Here is a 20,196-nt window from a genome sequence, read left to right on the forward strand (position 1 = left end):
TGTAACTCAAGATAAGACAGAAAAAAAGTGAAAAGCAATAGCAATAGCTTGTTAGTCGATTTTTTTGAATTCTTGAAATATGTCAATAATATACAAACTGTTAATAATATTTGGCTTCCTAGTTTATGTTGCCTTCTGCAAAAAGAATAAAATATCGATTGTAAATGGCGGTTATAAGGATGTTATTATTAGCATTGCAGATAATGTTGTAGTTTCTGATGAGGAAAATTTCATCGAACAGCTAAAGGTATTTTGTTTTCCTGTTTTTTACTCTCAAGAGTAACAGTGCCGCCTTGATAATATACCCAATTTGGTGGTATTATTTTTTATAATATCAAAGAAGTAGAAAATTTAGTTTTTTGTTCAATGATGTTCTTAGCAAAGGAGTTTGGAAAGTACGGTTCGTGAAAAATACGCAGTATGTGTAAAATTTTAGTATGACCCAATGCTATTTATTATATCTTAAAATTTTTGGTTTGCAAGAAAAAATTTTGTTTGATTTTTTTTTTGTATAAAATAAGAAATAAAGATTGTTTCAAACTTAACAAAATGTGGAACCTTGAGTTTTAGACTAAACGATTTATAAAGAACTTGTAAGTTTTAATTGGAGTCTTTATTCACATAGTTAGACTTAAGAATACTACGACTTGAACATGCATAGTTACTTTGTATAGTCAAAGTTATTTTGACTATACAACTACTTTGACTTATCATAGTCAAAGTTACTTTGGTCTTGACTTTAAAGAACCATGGGCACTGAACTGCACTCATCATGTAGCTGCCTGCCATAACTCAGTTGTACTTAGTGACTTTAGTACGTCCAGTGCCGTCTGGTGATAATTTCCAGAATAGGTGTTAGGTTAGTACCGCTGTATATTTACTTGTTGGTAATTTTTCTGTCCAGCGTATAGTCAACATTACTCATGAATATTTTATGGCAAAATCTACCTTGTTTTTACTTAAAAATCAAACATGAAAATTTCACCTTCTTCTAACTTTGGAGCACTAAACACCGATAAAACGATACATTGACATAGAAGGATCTACGAAATAAGTCCATATAAAAATGTATTTTTCCCTCTGTCTGTCAGTCTATCTCTCTCGCTCTCTTTCTCTTTCTCTCTCTCCCTCCCCCTCTTTCTTTCTTTCTTCTTCTCTCTGTCTCTTCCTCTCATTCTGTATTTCTCTCTCTCTCTTGCTTTCTCCTTCTCCGTCTTACTATATCTCTCCCTCTTTCTTTTAATAAATACAATCGTAAAATTAATTCTATAAATTTTTTACTTTTCTGTCTTCTTTTCTTTTATTTTGAAAGAGTTTTCAAAAAAGCGTTGCAAAAAAAGTAAAGAACGAAATCAAAACATGAGGCAGTTAGATATAAATCCTATGATAATTCAAATTAAAAATCTACAGATATTACCATGCCTGAATAAGTAAAACTGAGACGAACAGAAATTATAATAAATAATCAAGCAGAATGTACAATTAGCATGACTTATTATATATAAGTGAGATGCAACGCTATAGCGTTGCCTTTAGTAAAGGTCTTAAGGTTCCGATGTCTTATCATCTATTTATTTATTTATTAGTTTTCATATGGCACTTCATATGGAAGAGGTGGTCTTATAATCTTCGAATGGGGCTCATTCGATTTGAAATTAGAAGTTCTAGTGCCATTTCTAAGAATCAAAAGTAACAGGAGGGCAATTAGCCGTCCTATGCCCTCCCCCCCCCCCAAATGCTTCTGATAAAAATTTTGGGATAAAATTGTGTAAAAAATATTCAAAAACAGATATAAAAATCTCCAAAGTCTACACAACCCCCTAAAACCCGGGATTTGGCGTTATAAGTTTGGTTCTGGGGGTATATTATGCAAAGGATGCATTTAGAAACTTCAAAAGGGGCTCATTTGAATGGAAATTGAAAGCTCTAGTTCATTTTTTTAAGTTCCTTTTCAAAGCCTTTTTTTCCACACACACATCTGATAAGAAATTTATGGTATCCATTTGATGAAAAATATTTTAAATATCACATAACAAAAACTCTGGGATTGACACAACCCCCAGAGCCCTCGTGGTAAATTAGGCCCTGGTGGCACCAACAGTTTTTATGGAAGGGGGCTTAAACCTAAAAGGGGATCACTTGATTGGAAATTGAAAGTTATAGTTCCTTTTTTAAAAGTGAATGGAGGGCATCTATACCCCACCCACCCTTTTCCCCCAAATGCGTCTGATCAAAATGTTTAGATAGTCATTTTATATTAGATAGTCAAACGATGAAACAACACAAACTTCGGGCTCAATATAACCTCCCATAGCCCGGGGGAAAGGCTATAACTTATATCCCATGGGTTTACAAGTGTCTTATGGAAGCTATGGTCGTATAAGCTTCAGAGGAGACTCAAATGATTAAAAATTGAAATTTCTAGTCCCCTTTTTATGAGTCAAAAGTAATCAGATGGCAACTACCCCCCCCCCCACGTTCTTTTTTCCCCAGATGCATCTGATAAAAATTTCAGATACTCCTTTTGCTCAAAATAGACCCAAGATCATATAGTGAAAACTGTGGGGTTTAAACAACCCCCAAAAACCTTGGGGCTAGTGTTGTAAATTATTTCCCGGGGCACATAAGGTTTATATAGAAGATGTGATCGTATAAACTTTGGAGGGGGTTTATTCGATTGGAAATTGAAAGTTCTAGTCCCACTTTTAAGAATCAAAAGGGACTGGAGGGTCCTTGTCCCTCCCCTTGTCCTCTTTTCCCCAAATCCGTCTGAATGAATTTTTTAGATAGCCAGTTTGTAAAAATCAGTTCGAAATCAGATAACAGAACTCCAGGGTCGGCAGAACCACCAAGAACCACGGGGAAAGTGTTAAGGGATGCCCAGGGGGAATTTAAGGTTTTTATCCAAGTGTTTTTAAAATAGTTCAAAGATCAGATAAGCTTCACCCCCATCCCAACTAGAAAAAAGGACATTAACGATAATTTATTTCAAAGCTTATTCGAGCTTCCCCCCTGTTCTTCCATGGTCCGATACCCCTCTATTCAGTCAAAAAACCGTATCAACGGTAAATCATAGGAGCAGACCTCCTGGTCCTGGCTACCTGCCTCCCTGCGCAAAATTTTTTCAAAGATGTTTTACTCCAAAATATGGGAGCTGATATCCGGCCTTCCCTCTATATCACCCCCCCCCCCAAAAAAAAACAACAACTTACAAACGATTCTTTATTCCACAAACCATTGGAGCAGACCCCCCTATTCTTTCTTTATGGCCTGATCACTCTCTCCAAAAAACGGACTTATCAGTAATCTTTTATTCCTAAAATAATGGGAGCTGACCCCTGACTGTACTTCCTAAAAAAAACCCAACAAATTATTAACGATATTTTATTTCGAAACTTATGGGAGATGACCCCTGACCCTCCTTAACCCAATCCCCCTCCTCCAACAAAAATAACAATAATAAATCATGAGATGTAACCCCCAGTACTCTCTCTAAGGTCTGACCCCTCCCCTAAGAAAATATAGAAAAAATACCTAAAACCTACTGCGTCATTGTCGCTCAACAGAAAACGCATTATATTGCACAGATTTTCTTTTGTACTTATTACAACATTGAAATAAGAATAAAATTACAGTAAAATTAAATTTTGAACTAATGAGCTTTCAGCATTTAATATCATTATATTAATATAATGCAGTAGAGCCGTCCTGGCTGAGTGGTTGGCGCGCTGGGGTGGGAATACTGTGTCCAAGGGGCACGGGTTCAACCCCAGTTGTGACCAGTTATTTAGTTTGGGACAGGGGTCAGTGGCGTGACTCTGTAAGCTCAGCCAGAGTCGACCCAGCTCTAAATGGGTAACTAGAGAAATCAAGAAACTATTCAGTTTAATTTTATTGGTTTTTCCCATGGGTGTTAAACACAAATTTAGCTGCACTACAAAAAAGAGTAGATACTGACCCCTTTCCTAACTGTAAAAGTCTATAGTCTACTGCGTCATTGGTTCTTCACTGAAAATGAATTATATGACAAATATTTTCTTTTCCAGTTATTCCAGCATTGAAATTGAAAATAAAAATTACATTGAAAAAAAAAAAAATCTTAAACTGACGACATTTCAACAATTAATACCATTATGTATCAAATATTCACTTTGATTCTATTTATACATTCCAAGAGTGTTGAAGACTCAAACAGTTTTCAGTAAAGCACTAATGACGCAGTAAATTTTAAACTTTTAATGTGAGAGGAGGTAATTCCAAAACTCTCGTTTGCAGTAATTCTTATTCGTTTTACGCTTGATTTACATATTCAAATCAAGCTTTACTCGTTTTAGGATTTATTTATTCATTTATATTAGTACCTGTTGTATTTTTTTTGCTATGACTGTTTATTTAATTTCTGTTCGTTTTGGTTTTTATTTATTCTTCAGAAGTAATATCTGGTCGTTTTGGATTTGACTTATTGTAGGTTTCTATTTCTTCCGATCTTAAGTTTATGATGGCTTTTACTTTTCTTTGAAAAATTTCTTTTTCGAATTTTTTTTTTTTAATATAATAAAAGGGGAGCTACCGTCTTTTTAAGCTATCAAGAGGTTAGAGCGTCATTGGAGTCTACCTAAAAGAGCCTTCACGAAGTTATCGTACCTTCATACTTCCCTAAAAGTTTTGTGTGCTTTAGCGAAAACGACATTTATTTCAAATATATGGTTCAGTTCTTAAGAACTAAAACAAAAAGAAAATCCTTATGCCAATCAAGGCTAAAGGGCAAGAACGAAATTTCTCCATAACATATAGGTTAAGACCATTAACAATTTCAAAGGAATTGAAAAACTCAAGAAACTTTAGAACAAGAGCTCTTAGTAAAATGAATTTTAAGCCGGTCAGAAAAGGAATGACCCATCTAGAAAATCCATTTTCAAAATACCTGTTCCCATAGCTTGTTCTTGTAGTTTAGAGACCTCAGTACCAGGGATGCTCCTTGGCCCAGGTTCTTCTGAGAATAAATTTTGTGGAATTCAGAAAAAAAAACTGAACTTTTTTTCTGTTTTTGGGAGAAAAACTTTTTGCTTTTAAACCGAGTTAAATGGTTCAAGGAATTTAGAATGCAAGTTTCAAGCTGAAACAAAAATAAACCAGGGATGCTCTTCGGCCCAAGTTCTTCCGAGTATAAATTTTAAGGAAATCAGAAAGAAAAAATAAAGTTTTCTTCTGTTTTTGGGAGAAAAACTTTTTGCCTTTAAACCAGGTTAAATTGCTCGAGGAATTAAAAATGTAATTTTAAAGCTGAAACGCAAATAAAATAAAAATCTGGTCCCTGTCAAGAGTCTCGCGAGTAAAAGCTGTGAGCATCCTTAGCAACACTTTCTTCAGATATTATTGGAATAATGTCCAAATAAAAATGTTTCCTATGTTTCTTTAGGTTAATCAATATCCTAAGTAAATGCTTTCCTTTGCTTAAAGGGATATTTGAGTACAAAATGGGAAAAAGTTCAGTCATCTCATCACATAAGATCAAATAAATGTAAAGAATAGGGGGAGTGCTTCCAGCCTAAGTCTGTACCCTTTTAATTTTTTGTAGTATCCTTGTTGGTAAAAGGTGATGGATGGTTAAATTTCACAGGCTAGTGTCCTCGGCAGTAAGGGGAAATGTTGTGAGGCAGGGATGATCTCAATGAGGTCATCATGGTTGAAGCCACAAATTCGTTCTAGGTCAGATTTGATGTTAACAAGTCAGGATAAAGTGTGGCTGTCCCCGCGCCTTGCCATCTAAGGAACTTAAATGCAACAGTTTGTAACAAAAGTATGAGGTGGTCATCAACATGTGCTTACCTACTTTAAGAGATGGCAAAGGTGGATGATGGTGCCTGATGCATATAGGGTTAGAAAAGTTTAGGGGTCAAAATTTAATTTTCTTTTAACCGATTAATTTACTGTTATATTTGTAAAACGCCAGACAACAACACAGTATAACAGGAAACAAGAAATATTTTGCTCTTAGGATGTAACAGGTTTAAATGTGCCATCATCGCTTTATTGTCATGTGATTGGACGAATAAATAACATCGGTGACCAATCAAAGGCAACAACTGGCTAACTACTTAATGCCTCCCATTTGTGTCTGTTTATGTATCCACCTTAAATGATTACATGCAAATTTGAATGTTAGTTGCTTTACAAAAAAAAGGCAAATGAAGATACGAAATTTAGTGGTAAATTGAACATTTGATATTTATAAAAAGATGTACAATTATATTTATTGCTTTCTGTTGGTAAACTCGTTCTTTCATCTTTGGCCCAATGCAAGGTAAAAAAAAAATAGTTAATACAGTCATTTATATATTTTATGCTTGACTTCACGATTTCACTACGTAACGCAAGGTGCCACTGTTTTCTTTCTCGGGACAGACTTTAGCCTATTTTTTATGAGCTTAAACTTCAGCTACAAATTTACAGAATTGCTTTCATCACATACGTAGTAAGCATCTGACAAATTAAAATTATAAAACAAAAAACAATGTGCAAAAGGGAAGGAGACAAAAACAGAAGATTTACACAATGAATTTTTCGGTGAATATTACGAATTGTAGAAGCTATTAGCAGATAATTATGCAAGGAACTGTGAATTAAGCATTGTGCTTTTTGCTGTATTAAAAGCAAAATGTCTAAATGCTAAAGCCCTTTAGTCAGGCATTGTAGTCATGTTCATGACCCTTACCTATCTTGACGGAAATCATTTGCATTATAAACATGCTTTACATACACATTTTTGTTCTTATAGGGATTAATAGGAAGTGCTTCAGAAAAACTCAACAAGGCAACACATAATCAAGTATATTTTGATGAGATCACTATTTCTTTACCATCAAATTGGAGCCTCGGATCAAACAATACTGCATCCAGCGCGTAAGTTGCTCCCAATTAACATCTGTATGCGCAATAATTTTTTTTTTTGCAGGAAGGAGCCTGATAAGGAGGGAGAAATTTACAAAATTCGAAAACACAAAATTGATGAAACCTAAGGAAAATTATGATGCAAACGAACGCGTTTGGATGTTTTAGAGACAGCTCTGATCAATTGCCCCCCCCCCCCCCTAAAGTGTGTATAACCAACAAATGCACATAAACTGAATCAGTGCTTCAGTTCCTATTTAAGAAAAATCAGCCATTGTTCGTTTGAACACACTCAGAAAATATTAAAGTTAGCTACAAATTTGTATGGACTTGGTATTACCAAAGCCTAGAAATTTTTTTTTTTTTTTTACTTTTTGTCCAAATTCAACGCCTCTTTTTTGAGTAGTCTTTCACAATGAATCAGAACAAAAAACCCAAACTTTAGCGTAGAAGGTGGGGTGGAGGAAGGGGCAGCCCCTCTGATTTACAGAATATTTTCATTTTGTTTTAAGTTTTGATGTTGCTCTTTGCTTTCAGTTGAAAATTTGTTATTTAATTTCTGACTGTCTTTAAATCCTTCCCTTCCCTATCACCTCAGTGTAGTGTTTCTCCTGGAAATCTTACCCGGAAACTTTCCTCTTCAATTTAAATTCTCCCTGTGGAAAAGCCACCCGCTCCCTCCAAAAACACCCAAAAAATCATCATTTGTTTTCCAATAACAAATGTTGTATGTAAACAAAATGGACAATTTTTTTTAGCTTATAGCCCTTTCTCTGGGACTATGGAGGGTCATGTCGACACCAGATGTATATTTATTAGACCTTTAGACTATGGTTTATCAAACAGTCATCTTAAATTTTTTCATGGATTTCTTTGAGAAAGAAAGGGGTTAGTGAAGGGTGCTAGTTACCTTCCGTTCTATTTGGCCACTTAAAAAGGGAAATATAATTTTGATTTCCGTTCAAATGAGCTATATGTCAATCCTCAATGACTATTGGTTCAATACAATGTCCCCAGTGGAAAAAAAAACAAATAAACACGCATCCTTGATCTTTCTTCTGGCAAAAAGAAACGCAAAATTACGCATTTTTGTGTATAGGAGATTGACATTTCTAGAGTAGGGTTTTCTAATATGCTGAATCTAATGGTTTAATTTTCATTAAGATATCTAAAAATTTTGGAGGTGTCTCCTCCTTTTTCGAAAACCCGGTTATTTTTCTCATGCTCATAGCTATTCATTGGTAATATTAAACTTAATGAAGTTTATATATTTGTGGTCAGTACAAAACGACAATATCTTTGATGTATCTATTGTTCTGAAAATTCTGTTTCATAGTCTTTATTGGGCGGAGTTGCACACTAACAGTTTGTTACCACGGACTGTTTGATTATAGTCTGAAAAAAAAGCTATAACTTTTTTTAATTTTTCAGGAATATTTTTATATTTAGGAATCCTAGATAGGTTCTTTTCCTGAAGAGAAATGAAAGATATAACGAATGAAATAACTGCTAGGTATTTGTGATGGATTTAAGAAACCTTAAGATATTCTACATTTAGTGTATAAGAATTTCAAAAATTAAAACGGAGAGACTATTGGACCAGTTACTTTTGGGCATTTTCTCTGAATTGGTGAACCAATTAAAAAAAAAAGCAAGAAAACTTGGTAAATTTCAGAAATATCTCTGAAATCCAATGCAAATCTTAAATACTGGTTGAATTGATGGTAATTGTTGTAATCATTTGAGTTCAAGCCTGTTATTAATGAATATATAGATAGTAATTACAGCGTAGTCTGGGCAGAACAATTAGAGTATTTGTTTTGAAAATTCTAGGCTAGGACTTATATAGTTTTGATAAAAAATGTAGCTATTGCTGACAAAATATTAAGGGACCAATAAAATCTGATTATTAGAAATAGGTGATATAAAGTAGACAATAATATACCATTGACTAAAGTCTGGGTTTTGAAAAATCACACTGCAAGGCAGCCTTTGTACGGTAGTACCACGAAAAATAATACAAGAAGAACTTTGAAATACTGTTCGCAATTCACGAATGTCTTGTAGCTCATTTAATGAGAGAGATATATCACAAAAAACGGAAGGTTTCTATCAGTCAAGTCTCTTTCAAATAATCTTGTGGCTGAATAATTTTTGAGTTTTTACTGTCTAAGAACTTCGCACAGGATCTAGGGAGAGCCAATCAGGTTTCAAAAGGAGGGTTTATTTGACATCCATATCAGACATGTACTTCAGGTTTAATTTGAAAGAATTACAAATACATGTCTCAGACGTACGCCAATGAAATCAAAGCAATTTTGCTTTGTATTTCTATAATAAAATAATATATTTATAATAGTATATTTATAATAAATGGCACATATAATAATAGTATAATAATAGTATAATAGTATATAATAATTAATTTATAATAATATTGTATTTATAATAGTATAATTGTCAATTATAATAGTATATTTATAATAAATTACTATCTTATTTTCTATACAGACTCAGTAACTGTCAGTAGCTTATCTGTCCTTAATTATACTGACTGTTCAGCGTACTCAAACTAAAGCTAACATTTAATTTGTTATGTTACTATTGTCCTTTAAGTCATTAAGAAACATTTTCTTATAACTTCTTTTAGAATCACATTTGAAAATGCCAATATTCGGGTTATCAATGCTGAGGAGAGTCCACTTGGTGGTGGTCCTTGGACTTCACATTCTGGACTCTGTGGAATGCAAGGGGATTACATATCAATGACAAAGGAATTTGTTGAAGGAAATGGTCAATTTGTTGAGATATTTGGGAGTAAAGGTAAGATCCCTGTCTAGTTTTTTATAAGTTATGTATTCTTTCAAACACTACTTTATGACACTGTTCTATATTTTAAATTGATTAAAAACAAAAGATGCTCTTTGATAATTATAAAGATAACTTTTATTATTGTTGTTAATATTTTATAAAAGTAATAAAAAGAGAAATAGCGGAAAATCGTTGGTTTAGAATAAAGCAAATTGTTCAAATAAATTGACTTATCAATCTTTGAATGGATGTCTAAAATTTAAGAACACATATTATAATATATTCTAAATTTGATTTTTCAAATGACATAATATATAAAAATTTACAGTTTGTAAAACCGGGTATTTCATCAGAATGCATTTGCACGAAAAATTGCTGAAAAATTTAGTAAAAAAGAACAATACGGTCTAAAGAATAAAAATTACCCGTATAAAGAATGGAAAGTTATGTGTTTGAAATTATAGCATTTTAAAATTTAAAGCAAGTATCCAACATCAAATCGTCAGACGCTGAACGGCTTACGGCTATTAAATAAAAAAAAAAAAAAAATCAAATCAGAGTAAAGAGAAACTAAAACGATCAGAAAGTATTCTATTTATGAGAGACTGGCTCTCCTCATCCCCTGTTCTTAATGTTAAAATTTAACACTATTTGGACAAAAATTACTTTTAAAACAATTTAAGAGCGAGGGATTCAGGAGTTGGCCTCCTTCATTTATGGAATAATTTGTGGCTCGTTTCAAGTTATAATGTTGCCTTTTATAATCGTTTCAAGTTGTACCTTTCATTTGAGAACACTCCGTTTTTTTAAATTTCTATTCGTTTTCAATAGTATACCCAGGGTTACCCTAAATTTGACCGACTCAAACCCGACTCCTTAAATATAAATTTCACTTTCCCACATAAACATTTCGAAACATTTATGTCCCCCTCTCCCCAACACAAAGAAACTCATTCCATGTTTATCGCAAGCTTCATTGAGAGTTTATAAATTTGGGTATTAAAATGTAATTGTTGATGCATCTAGCAACTCCCCCTACCAACACTATGACCAATCACCCCACATTCATAGTAGCTGATGCACATTCATACATCAGTGTACTTAAACTTTATAAAGTATGAAGCAAAGCAATGTAGTATGACGGTTTAAAATAAATGTCAGAAGCATTCATCTGCCGTTGGAAGGGTGTAATCACCCCCAACATTCTTATTCAAGCTTAGTCTAAATAAAAAGAGCGTGGAGATTTATTACTGTCTCCAGAACAATTTTTATACTTCCCTGAGGGGCTCAAGGAATGTTGGAAAATTTCAGTCCCCTATTTTCCATACATGTCCAGTGGGCGTTGTCCATCACGTGTCACCCCAAAATCAATTCGATGTTTTATTCCTTAGTTTTATGACTATCTATCTTTGTGCTACCCTAGGAATGATCTATGGACGGATGGATGATAGACCCAACCTGCCATCGCAGGGATTATCTGTCTTGGTTTTTTTTAGAATTAGCCATGACTTGATGGCATCAACTACTTAATTTCAATTAAATCTACCTGATTTTAATTAAGTTAGTTTAGGCCAATAGTTTGTTCTAACTTTTATGTTATATATATGATATATGTATCTCAGGATATCATATATATTTTCGAGAATACAATCAACAAGAGTAACTTCATACTCTCCATCAAATTAAGCGGGGGAAAGCTTTTTCAAAAAATCCCTTTTTTCATTCAAACCATGATAGAGGGGGTAAGAGAGACTGGAGATGAATGTTACATAGAAATCATTGGGCATTGTGAATATTTTAAGCAGCAATCAAAGAATCAAAATCAGAGTTGTATCCTAGCCAATGAAAAAGCATCTGTCTGTTACCCCTGTGATTTCGACAATTTAATATCTTTTAAATCTGATAAAATCTATTGCTTTACTTTTTGTAATTCATACTCATAAAAACCACCAAGAATCTCTTTATCTTTCATATCACGTACAGGATGTGTTACAGATTTAGTGTCTAAGACTTTTGATGCTATATAAAAATCAGGTTACCATAAGAATTTCTATTTTTCAAAAACATTAATGGTTCAACTGATTCAAACTTTATGACAAATATCGAATTTCTGCCTTTTCACTTAATTTTCATTTGAATATTGCTTAAGAAAAATGTCAAGTGTATCATGGCTCTCCGATGAACTTTCAGAGAACTAAGATTGGACGGAGATTAATGAGGACGCTGAATTTTAATTAACTTGATTTTATCTTAATCATAAATAAAAGCCGTAGTTTTTTTCAATGCATAATATTTTGAGATTAAGAGTTGAAAAGCTCTTACCAATCGTTCAGCCTAGCTACCTTTATCGGACGATGACCATTATAGAGCCTTGCATTGTATTTCAACATTACCCTTTTTACATGTGGATTAACGAATTCGCTACCTTGATCTATTTGAATTTTCCTGTAAGACTCTTGCTCAAAGATGAATTCAAGAGCATTAGGAACTTCATCAACTTTCTTTGAGTGCAATAGAGTGACATCTGCATAGCAACTAAGAACACTGATTTCAGGTAAAATATTCTTTTATGGGCTATTCTGACGTCTTTGAAACTCGCCTAGAGTCAAAAGACCTGCTTGTAATATAGGCAATGGGAAAGAGGCTTTAGTTTTTCGATAATGACTGCCGTGTACTCTGTAATGTCGAGAAAGAGCTGGTTACCTCGGTAACCTCTACTTGGCTACCTCTGTAAATGGTTACTCGCTAGCTTATTTTGAAGTCTAATGAATTGAGTCAGTTTGGTAGGGAAGTTTAAACTTCTGGCTTCAGCAATCTTATAAACTCTTTTCTCAAAAATTCTTACAAACTCGTTAAAAAGCTTGAGCGTTTTGAGCATAAACAAGTAGTGAAGTGTCCACTACCCTTTTGTATACTAACAGCCTATGCACTGATATTAAGACGCCTTCTCTTGCTACTTTTAAAAAACGAATCATCTTCACCTCACGGTGCGTTAGTATTTTCTGAAAATGAATTAAAATCATCGTTTGATATTTGACTATATTTCTTTAGTCGAATTAAAATATATTAGCACTTTAAAAACAACATTTATAACACTTTTTAAAACAGCAACGATTCCGCTTCGCGCCAACATATAAAAACACTGTTAAGATAGTGACTGACAAAAAAATTTGGGATTGACCTTCCTCCCGCAAACTATAGAATTTTCTCCAGATTGATATGATTCTGTACCATACACATTCATTCCGGTCCGAGCTTAGTTTTGTCCATGTGGTAGTGCCTTTACATTACCCGTGCATACGTAGACCATGTCTGATATGGCCGAAATGAATTTTTTCCTGGCTTTAACCGTGTACTTTTTTAATTCTAAGAAGAATATTATAATGACCTTCATCTTGGAACTAAATTATTCTCTAAACAGTATCTATAAACCCTAATGTCGAAATTTTCCTTCTCATGGTGTGTTGGCACTCTCATGTAGACTTTTTCATATCCTCATTGTGCGTTTACAGAGTAAAACTTCGGACCTGCAAACACACTGGGGTAAATCAAGTCGCTCCCCGTCTCAGGATATAGGAATAATAACTTATTTGGGGCCTGGCGCCTCGTTAGCTCTGGCTAAATGAATTCATCCCATTTGGTTTAATACATTCGAGAGCTAATGTGCTTAACATTTTCCAAATCATCCATAGATTTTCTGTTATAACTTTTAACAGGATTGAAGCAGTTTATGCTTTAATCACTTGAACTTGCCCCTCCCTTAGCCAATTTAGCTTAAAAATATTTTAATTAAATTCTAACATGAGTTTCTTTGAAAGCTCCAAAACGGACTGCCAGCAGTGATGTTTTTGTTTTAAATATCACTTCTCTTTTTCTTCGTAAAAGGACCCTATTGAAATCTATGATGGTAGACGATGTAAAGTTTCAATTGGCTAAGATTCGAGCACTATCTTTTGGGCTGGCTATAATGTCACAAATTTTGTCAACGGCTCAATTTAAAATTAGTTTAAAGATCTACTTTTCAACCTTTGTCTCTGCTTCATACTGTTTATTGACAAAGATGTCAATAAGCGTCTTCACACAGGGCTTTTGATCGAACTGGAGGGCTCTATGAATATTTGTAAGCCTGAAAACACTGACTACCATCCGCCAAAAAAGAACCTGGTGTACAACAATATTCTGTTTCGGATAAAGGTCGGCAATAAGTTTTTTTTTTAAAGATATCCAATTAAAACCGCCATCCTCTATCAAATTAATATTAAAGACACTCAGTGAGTTCTTAGACAGGGGTCTGTCTATGCACGGGAAAACAAAATCCTTTACCAAGTTATGAAGTTTCATAGGTATTCCACCATCAGTTTTGAAAAACTATCCGTATGATTCATTCTCCTCAACAGTGACAATATCGGGGAGATTTGTATCGCAAGGATTGTCCAGCTATTTGTAATCCACGCAATACGAAGATTAGTAAGACATTGCTGACAGATAAAGAGAGTTCATATCAAGAAAAATCGCATCCAACCTTTAATAGGTGCGTTTTCCATTCAGGTCGATTTCCATGATAAGGTTTCCTGAAAAACAAACCCTCCCCGTGTGGATCTCTCTATAAATAAGTGATGATCCACGTTGGTAATCAGAACTATTTTCACTTCACTGATTTTAAAGATTAAATCTATCACCAAATTAGGAGTTGAAAAATAATACCCAACATCTGACCTAAATTCCTAGTAGATTGTTTGCGTGTTTTTACATATAAAAAAGCCCACTCCGTCAGTATATCACTTACCAGGTATATCAATAACCCTTCCAATTTTTAAACCCTCTTGGCTCAAAATTATTTAGCTAGTTCAGAATCAGCAGTGGTGCATTGACGGTTGTAAAGTGAATTAAAAAAGGCTTTGATGGGTGGCAGTTTTTCCTCCCTTAGCCTCGAGGCAGAGCTGTAGTGTTCATAGAGGTATATGCAAATTCAATTCAATACATCATGCATTTCATTATCTGGAAAGCGCTGTTTAAGGAGTGTGAAACTATTAAAATCGTCGCCTTTCTCTACTTGAAATAATTTACTTAGGGATTCAGGGAAAAAACTATAGGAGTCTAAAAAACGGATGTTATTTATGCAGGTATTACCATTATCAATTGTTTTCCATTTTAAATCTAAGATTATAAGCTTCTCAGATGATTTAGGTATGATATAAGAAAAAGAACCATTTACCAATGCTTCTTCCACAACTTCACCCTTCTAGAAACGGGAAAACACTGATAATATGAATTTCATTTCCTAGTTGGTATCGTAGATGTTAACCGGTAGAAAGTATTGCTGCTTAATATTTAAACTACAACATTTGTGGGCCAGTCCACAAAAGTTACGACCCCCCCCCTGCGATAAAATTTGATTCTCAAATAATCATCATAACGTTCTGGCATTTTCCCATTACCCTCACCAAATTTTCTCTTACAAAACCAACGCATTTTCTTATCTTTAATATCCAACTCGTCCTCTGGTGATAGACAAACTGGATAGTTTATGTTGCGCAACCGTGAAATTTTCTTATTTGCTATTTAATAATTGCAACCATGGCCATAACATCACAATCCTCTGCACCCAATGTCTAGAAAACCTCTGCCAATCATGGTATTACTAACATCTCTTTGTGCGTGTGACTGAGATTACATTGGCTTTGTCTTTAAAACGATTCAAGTTTAATGGATTGTACACGTCCGTGAGTCTGGATTCTACATCTAAGGTTACCTTGTCACTCTACAAGAGCGAGTTTTGAAATTTCCTGAACGGCAAGATGGCTTTCTCAACCAATCCGTCTCCACAGACTGGTACCTATATCTATTTTCGTGGGGTAGGCCCCCCTATTCACTGGCATAATTCTGTTATTTTTGCTATCTTTGGGATTCAAATAATTGCAATTTTACTTAAGGGGATTTATCTGTTTGTGGGCAATGAAGTCTTTAGGCTTTGCAGGGGGAAACAAAAAATTGGATATATCTTCTCTGCTTTGCAGGGGGAGCACAGATGTGGTTGCATTTTTGCCGCTTTGCAATTTTGGAGCCACTCCTGTCCTCGGCTTCCTGGTGGAGGAACCTCTTTTTGACTGAGATTCACCTGACATAGATGTTAAATTTTTTGTTTTCCAAATAACCGGACCCCTAAAAATTCTAATTTCAACATGTTTTGCACTTCCCGTTAAATTCATCTCTGGCAAATCATCCCGTTTGCCCTCATATCCCATGCACTCCATCAGACTTCTTGAAAAAATGTCTAGTTTTTAAGGTCGCTTACAGACACCTCCCAAATCAATTATTTATTGTAAAAAATAAATCGTCAATTCGTTGAAAAATGTTTCTTTATTGTGAAATACTTACCCGAGTTAATAATATCAAAGCCTTAATTTACTTTTACTGAAATACGTCAATTTGCCTGATGAAAGCGACCCTCGATGCTCCTAAAGTATTACACCCCTAATGTATTAAGAAAAACGCCCTAAAAGTATTACGTAACAGTCAGGTGTACATAATAGTTCAATAGTCACTAGCACCGGCATCTGAAGGGGTCTGGCAGCTTTTAGTATACACCCTATGTGCGTTGTAGAAGTATTGCATTGGTGACTACTCATATATTCTGTGGTTTTCTAGGATAGTATACAATACTTGCTATTAGATTCATCCATTTGACAATATACATACTGACGGCTTTCAAAGTGTTTCTCCAATTGATTCTTTCTAACTCCTCTTATATTACTTTTTATTATTCATTTATTTTCAGAAAAGGCATTCATTCACGAATGGGCTCACTTTCGTTGGGGTGTTTTTGAAGAATATGGCTTTCCTGGTGATTCCAGATTTCCCTATTTTTACTTCCCACCGGGAAGGACCGAACAGGTTGCTGTGTATTCTGCTAAAGATGATCTCGATGGTGTATACCAAACGTTTGTATTTTATATTATCTTCAATAATGCTCTCTCTCTCTCTCTCTCTCTCTCTCTCTCTCTCTCTCTCTCTCTCTCTCTATTATATATATATATATATATATATATATATATATATATATATATATATATATATATATATATATATATATATATATATATATATATATATATATATATATATATATATATATATATATATATATATATATATATATATATATATATATATATATTGAAGTCCTATAGCGTCCTATAGCTTTAAATTCTTTTTTTCACAGGGTACAAATTCAATTATTCATTTTTTCAGTTTGCAAGGGAGGAGTAAACACAGGGACCTCTGAGTCTTCGATTAGAAATTAATATTTTTATTGCCGTTTTTACGAGTCAAAAGAAACGAAGTGCAGCTAACCCTTATCCATTGCCCTTTTTGTTACCTCCCCTCCATAAACTTCTAAGATAGCAGTCGAAGTTTTGAATTTTTTTTTAATAGCCAAAAGATGTTTCTCCTCGGGTGACATGAAACTTACAGACTCGGGGTCAAGGACCGTAAATAATGTAAAATGGCAATTGTTTAAACTTGGGTTTTATAATGGAAAAAAGGAAACTTGTTTAATATTAGTTCTGTAATTGGTTCAAGACAGTCAGAGATTCTGTTGGTTGAAAGATTCAAATTTTTCTTTGCCTCTCCTTCACACAACCCCGGCCACTTAAATAATGTCACCAGAAAACAGCCAAGCAGCCTGTTTTTTTCTGATCTGCACAACCTTGTTTCCTTTACTCCTCTAATTAAGGAGACTTCAATGAAGAAAGAATAATCGAAAAAATTACTGACTCCAAACTAAACGTGACTGATGAAAGGCCTGAAAGGGCAAGTAGAGTCATTTCTTTGCCAACTCTCAAGGGAGGCTCAGAGTAGAAATCTGGGAGGGTCTTTTTAATGTCGTGACAAATAAAAACATACAACTGGGTAAAAAATTGTTTCAGTATGGTTCAATTTCTGTTTTTTTTTCTTTGTGTGTTTATTGATTATAATTGTATTCGTTGAACGCTTGAATTATTAATTGAATTTATTGCTATAGGTCTTTGGTTTAGTGTGGCCTTTTTTTTCGATCGAGAAACTGTTTTTGTTGAAAAAGTCGTTTTTAACTAGTTATAAAGTCATGATATAAGCTAAATCAACAATCCCTTTTCAATTTCTTAAGGCTATTTATTTGCGCTCTGAATTAGTCATTTTTTCCTTTTTGTTAAGGCTCAGGAAGAATTTGCCAGGACTCCAACACAAAATTTTTCTTATATCGTGCTTTCTGTTTGCTGACTCAATTTTACGCGTGGAGATGTTAAGGGCAACTGTCCGAGGTGAATTTTCACCAGGACTGAATTGTCTAGAGAACATATGAAGAGGTGGGTATTTTCCATGGAGATGGAGGCATATTTCTCTACTCTATTTTGAAAAATGATCAGAATTTTTTGTTTAAACAAGGTTTTTCAATTTAAAACAAGATTAAAACTTAACAAAACAGAAATTATTACGTATATGAGGGGGTTGGCTCCTCCTCAATGCTTTACTCTTTACTCTAAGTTTGAATTTTATCCCAGTTCCTTAAGAACGACTCCTGAAACACAAAGGTTGTTTAATTAGAACAATAAGAAGCTTTTCTTTTAAACTACTAAAAAACTTTAGCGTATAGAGCGAGGTGTTGATGAGAAGCATCCCCTTCTCATGTCCGTGATAATTTTGATCGTCTAAAGTTTTAATTTTTCCCCTTACTTTTGGTTGAATAAACTTGTGTTTTATATTTAATTTAATAAGTGATGAACCTGAGCACACTTTTTGTGTAATTAGTGCTGTGATATTTCACCTAAGCAAAACTAGACGAACTGTTAGGTTAGGAAACCTATATCTGAATTAACTTTTACAGTTTCGAATAGAATACTATTGAAGCACCCTCCCTGCCAAAAATTGCTGGTTTATGAAACGTGAACATGTTGAGAATCTCACAGTAGCTAATCTTCTTAGTGTTAGTCAAATTATTTCTAAAGTCTATTGCTGAGTTTTAAAATATAAGATATATTTCAACCAAACAAAAACAAATCATTATCACAATCACAAGTCTTTCCCACAAAGGCTCTATGGCCTATAAGAGATGGGGCATTTTTGTTAAGTAGACTATTATAACTCTACTGGCAAGGTTCAATTGCGTCTCCTTTTGAATCATTTGCTCCTCGGTATAAAGTACGAATGTGCTAAGAGAATCTTAGGTCTTTTAACCATGACTTCTTTTATTAAAGTTCTTTTTCTTTACCACCAACATGGACTGAACGACAAGCTTTTATCTTCTAACTATAATTCGTATATTAATCTAAAAAAAATAGTTCTATGCCCTTATTATTGTTTCTATTACAAGGATTGACGGTGCTAACTGCACAACGACCGAAGCTGGTGTTTATGATGCTGACTGCCGGTTTTTCCCGAATGAAGACAATGCTACATCAGTTTCACTCATGTCTTTCCATTACCTTCCAAGCGTAAGTTCTGATTTGCTTTTAAACTATTCTACCACATCATCAAAATAAAAATCATGAATGGAAAAACCCTCACCATAGTCAGCTCTCTTCTTGAGAGCAGGAAAATTTATTAAACTGTCAATAAAATAACTGGTGGAGAGGTAAAATAAACAAATCTTGTAAATAATTAACACTTATAAAAGATAATTACATTGTTAATCCAAGCAGTTTATGCAAATAAATATCGCCATAAGATTCTTGCTGGTGAGATATTGCGGCCCAATTATGAAGATAAGCTTTGGATCTAACACTTCTTCTGGGGCTTATCCAACCGTTAAAACACAATAAATATCTGATACATATTCTTGGAGAGGTATGCAATATAATTTAACCTCTTCAAAAATAATCTGAACGCAGACCTGAGTTTCTTGCTTTAGCTAAATCGCGTTGAAATAGACAATATTTATTGACCATCTATTTTGACTTAAGAGCATCCCCATGTATTAATTAGCACCGTATTAGTTAGACTTGAAAACTAGCAAAAGTTCAAGCCATACACAAGGAAAGCAAGAAAAGGGATTTGAAAATAAAATAGATTTTTTCGTTTGTGTACACTTAAAAGTCTTTTTTTTTTTAGCAAAGAAAGCATGTCTAGACCTTGGAGGTGCCAAGACTTTTGAATCAGCATAAGCGACAATGAAAATCTAATTTTTCAAATTTTTTTTCTGTTATTTTAATCCAGCTTCTTTGTTATATAAACCATCCCCGTCAAAATCCTTGATTTAAAATCTGTTTTACTTACTAATTTTTACCCACTAACTAGCATCGTAGGCGATAAATTTTAGGAGGAATATCAGGAGAAAGAAAGTTTATAATTTCCTTCCTTAAAAAGTTAGGACGTAATTCTTGAAATATGAATAACTTGTTCTCTTTATCGAAATATCAAGAAAAGTGGTAAACCCTCAATTAGAGCAGGGCAGTATATATTTCAGATGGGGGAAGGTTGGTAAAGGTCAATTATGTGGAAATATCTGGTGTTCCAGAT

The 20,196-nt window shown here is 33.9% G+C and overlaps 1 protein-coding gene across 1 annotated transcript in view; it reads left to right on the forward strand.

The window, feature by feature from the left end:
- Nucleotides 1–20,196, forward strand: part of LOC136042050 (calcium-activated chloride channel regulator 1-like) — a gene marked incomplete at its 3' end in the record, with an annotated part of 60,125 nt that continues 39,929 nt past the window's right edge. Inside the window, 5 exon segments of the mRNA XM_065726908.1 lie at nt 1–247; nt 6,779–6,903; nt 9,542–9,714; nt 16,481–16,643; nt 19,052–19,172. Coding sequence (XP_065582980.1) covers nt 80–247; nt 6,779–6,903; nt 9,542–9,714; nt 16,481–16,643; nt 19,052–19,172 — 750 coding nt within the window.

Source organism: Artemia franciscana, unplaced genomic scaffold, assembly GCF_032884065.1.
Source record: "Artemia franciscana unplaced genomic scaffold, ASM3288406v1 PGA_scaffold_58, whole genome shotgun sequence".
NCBI classification, from domain to species: Eukaryota; Metazoa; Arthropoda; class Branchiopoda; order Anostraca; family Artemiidae; genus Artemia; species Artemia franciscana.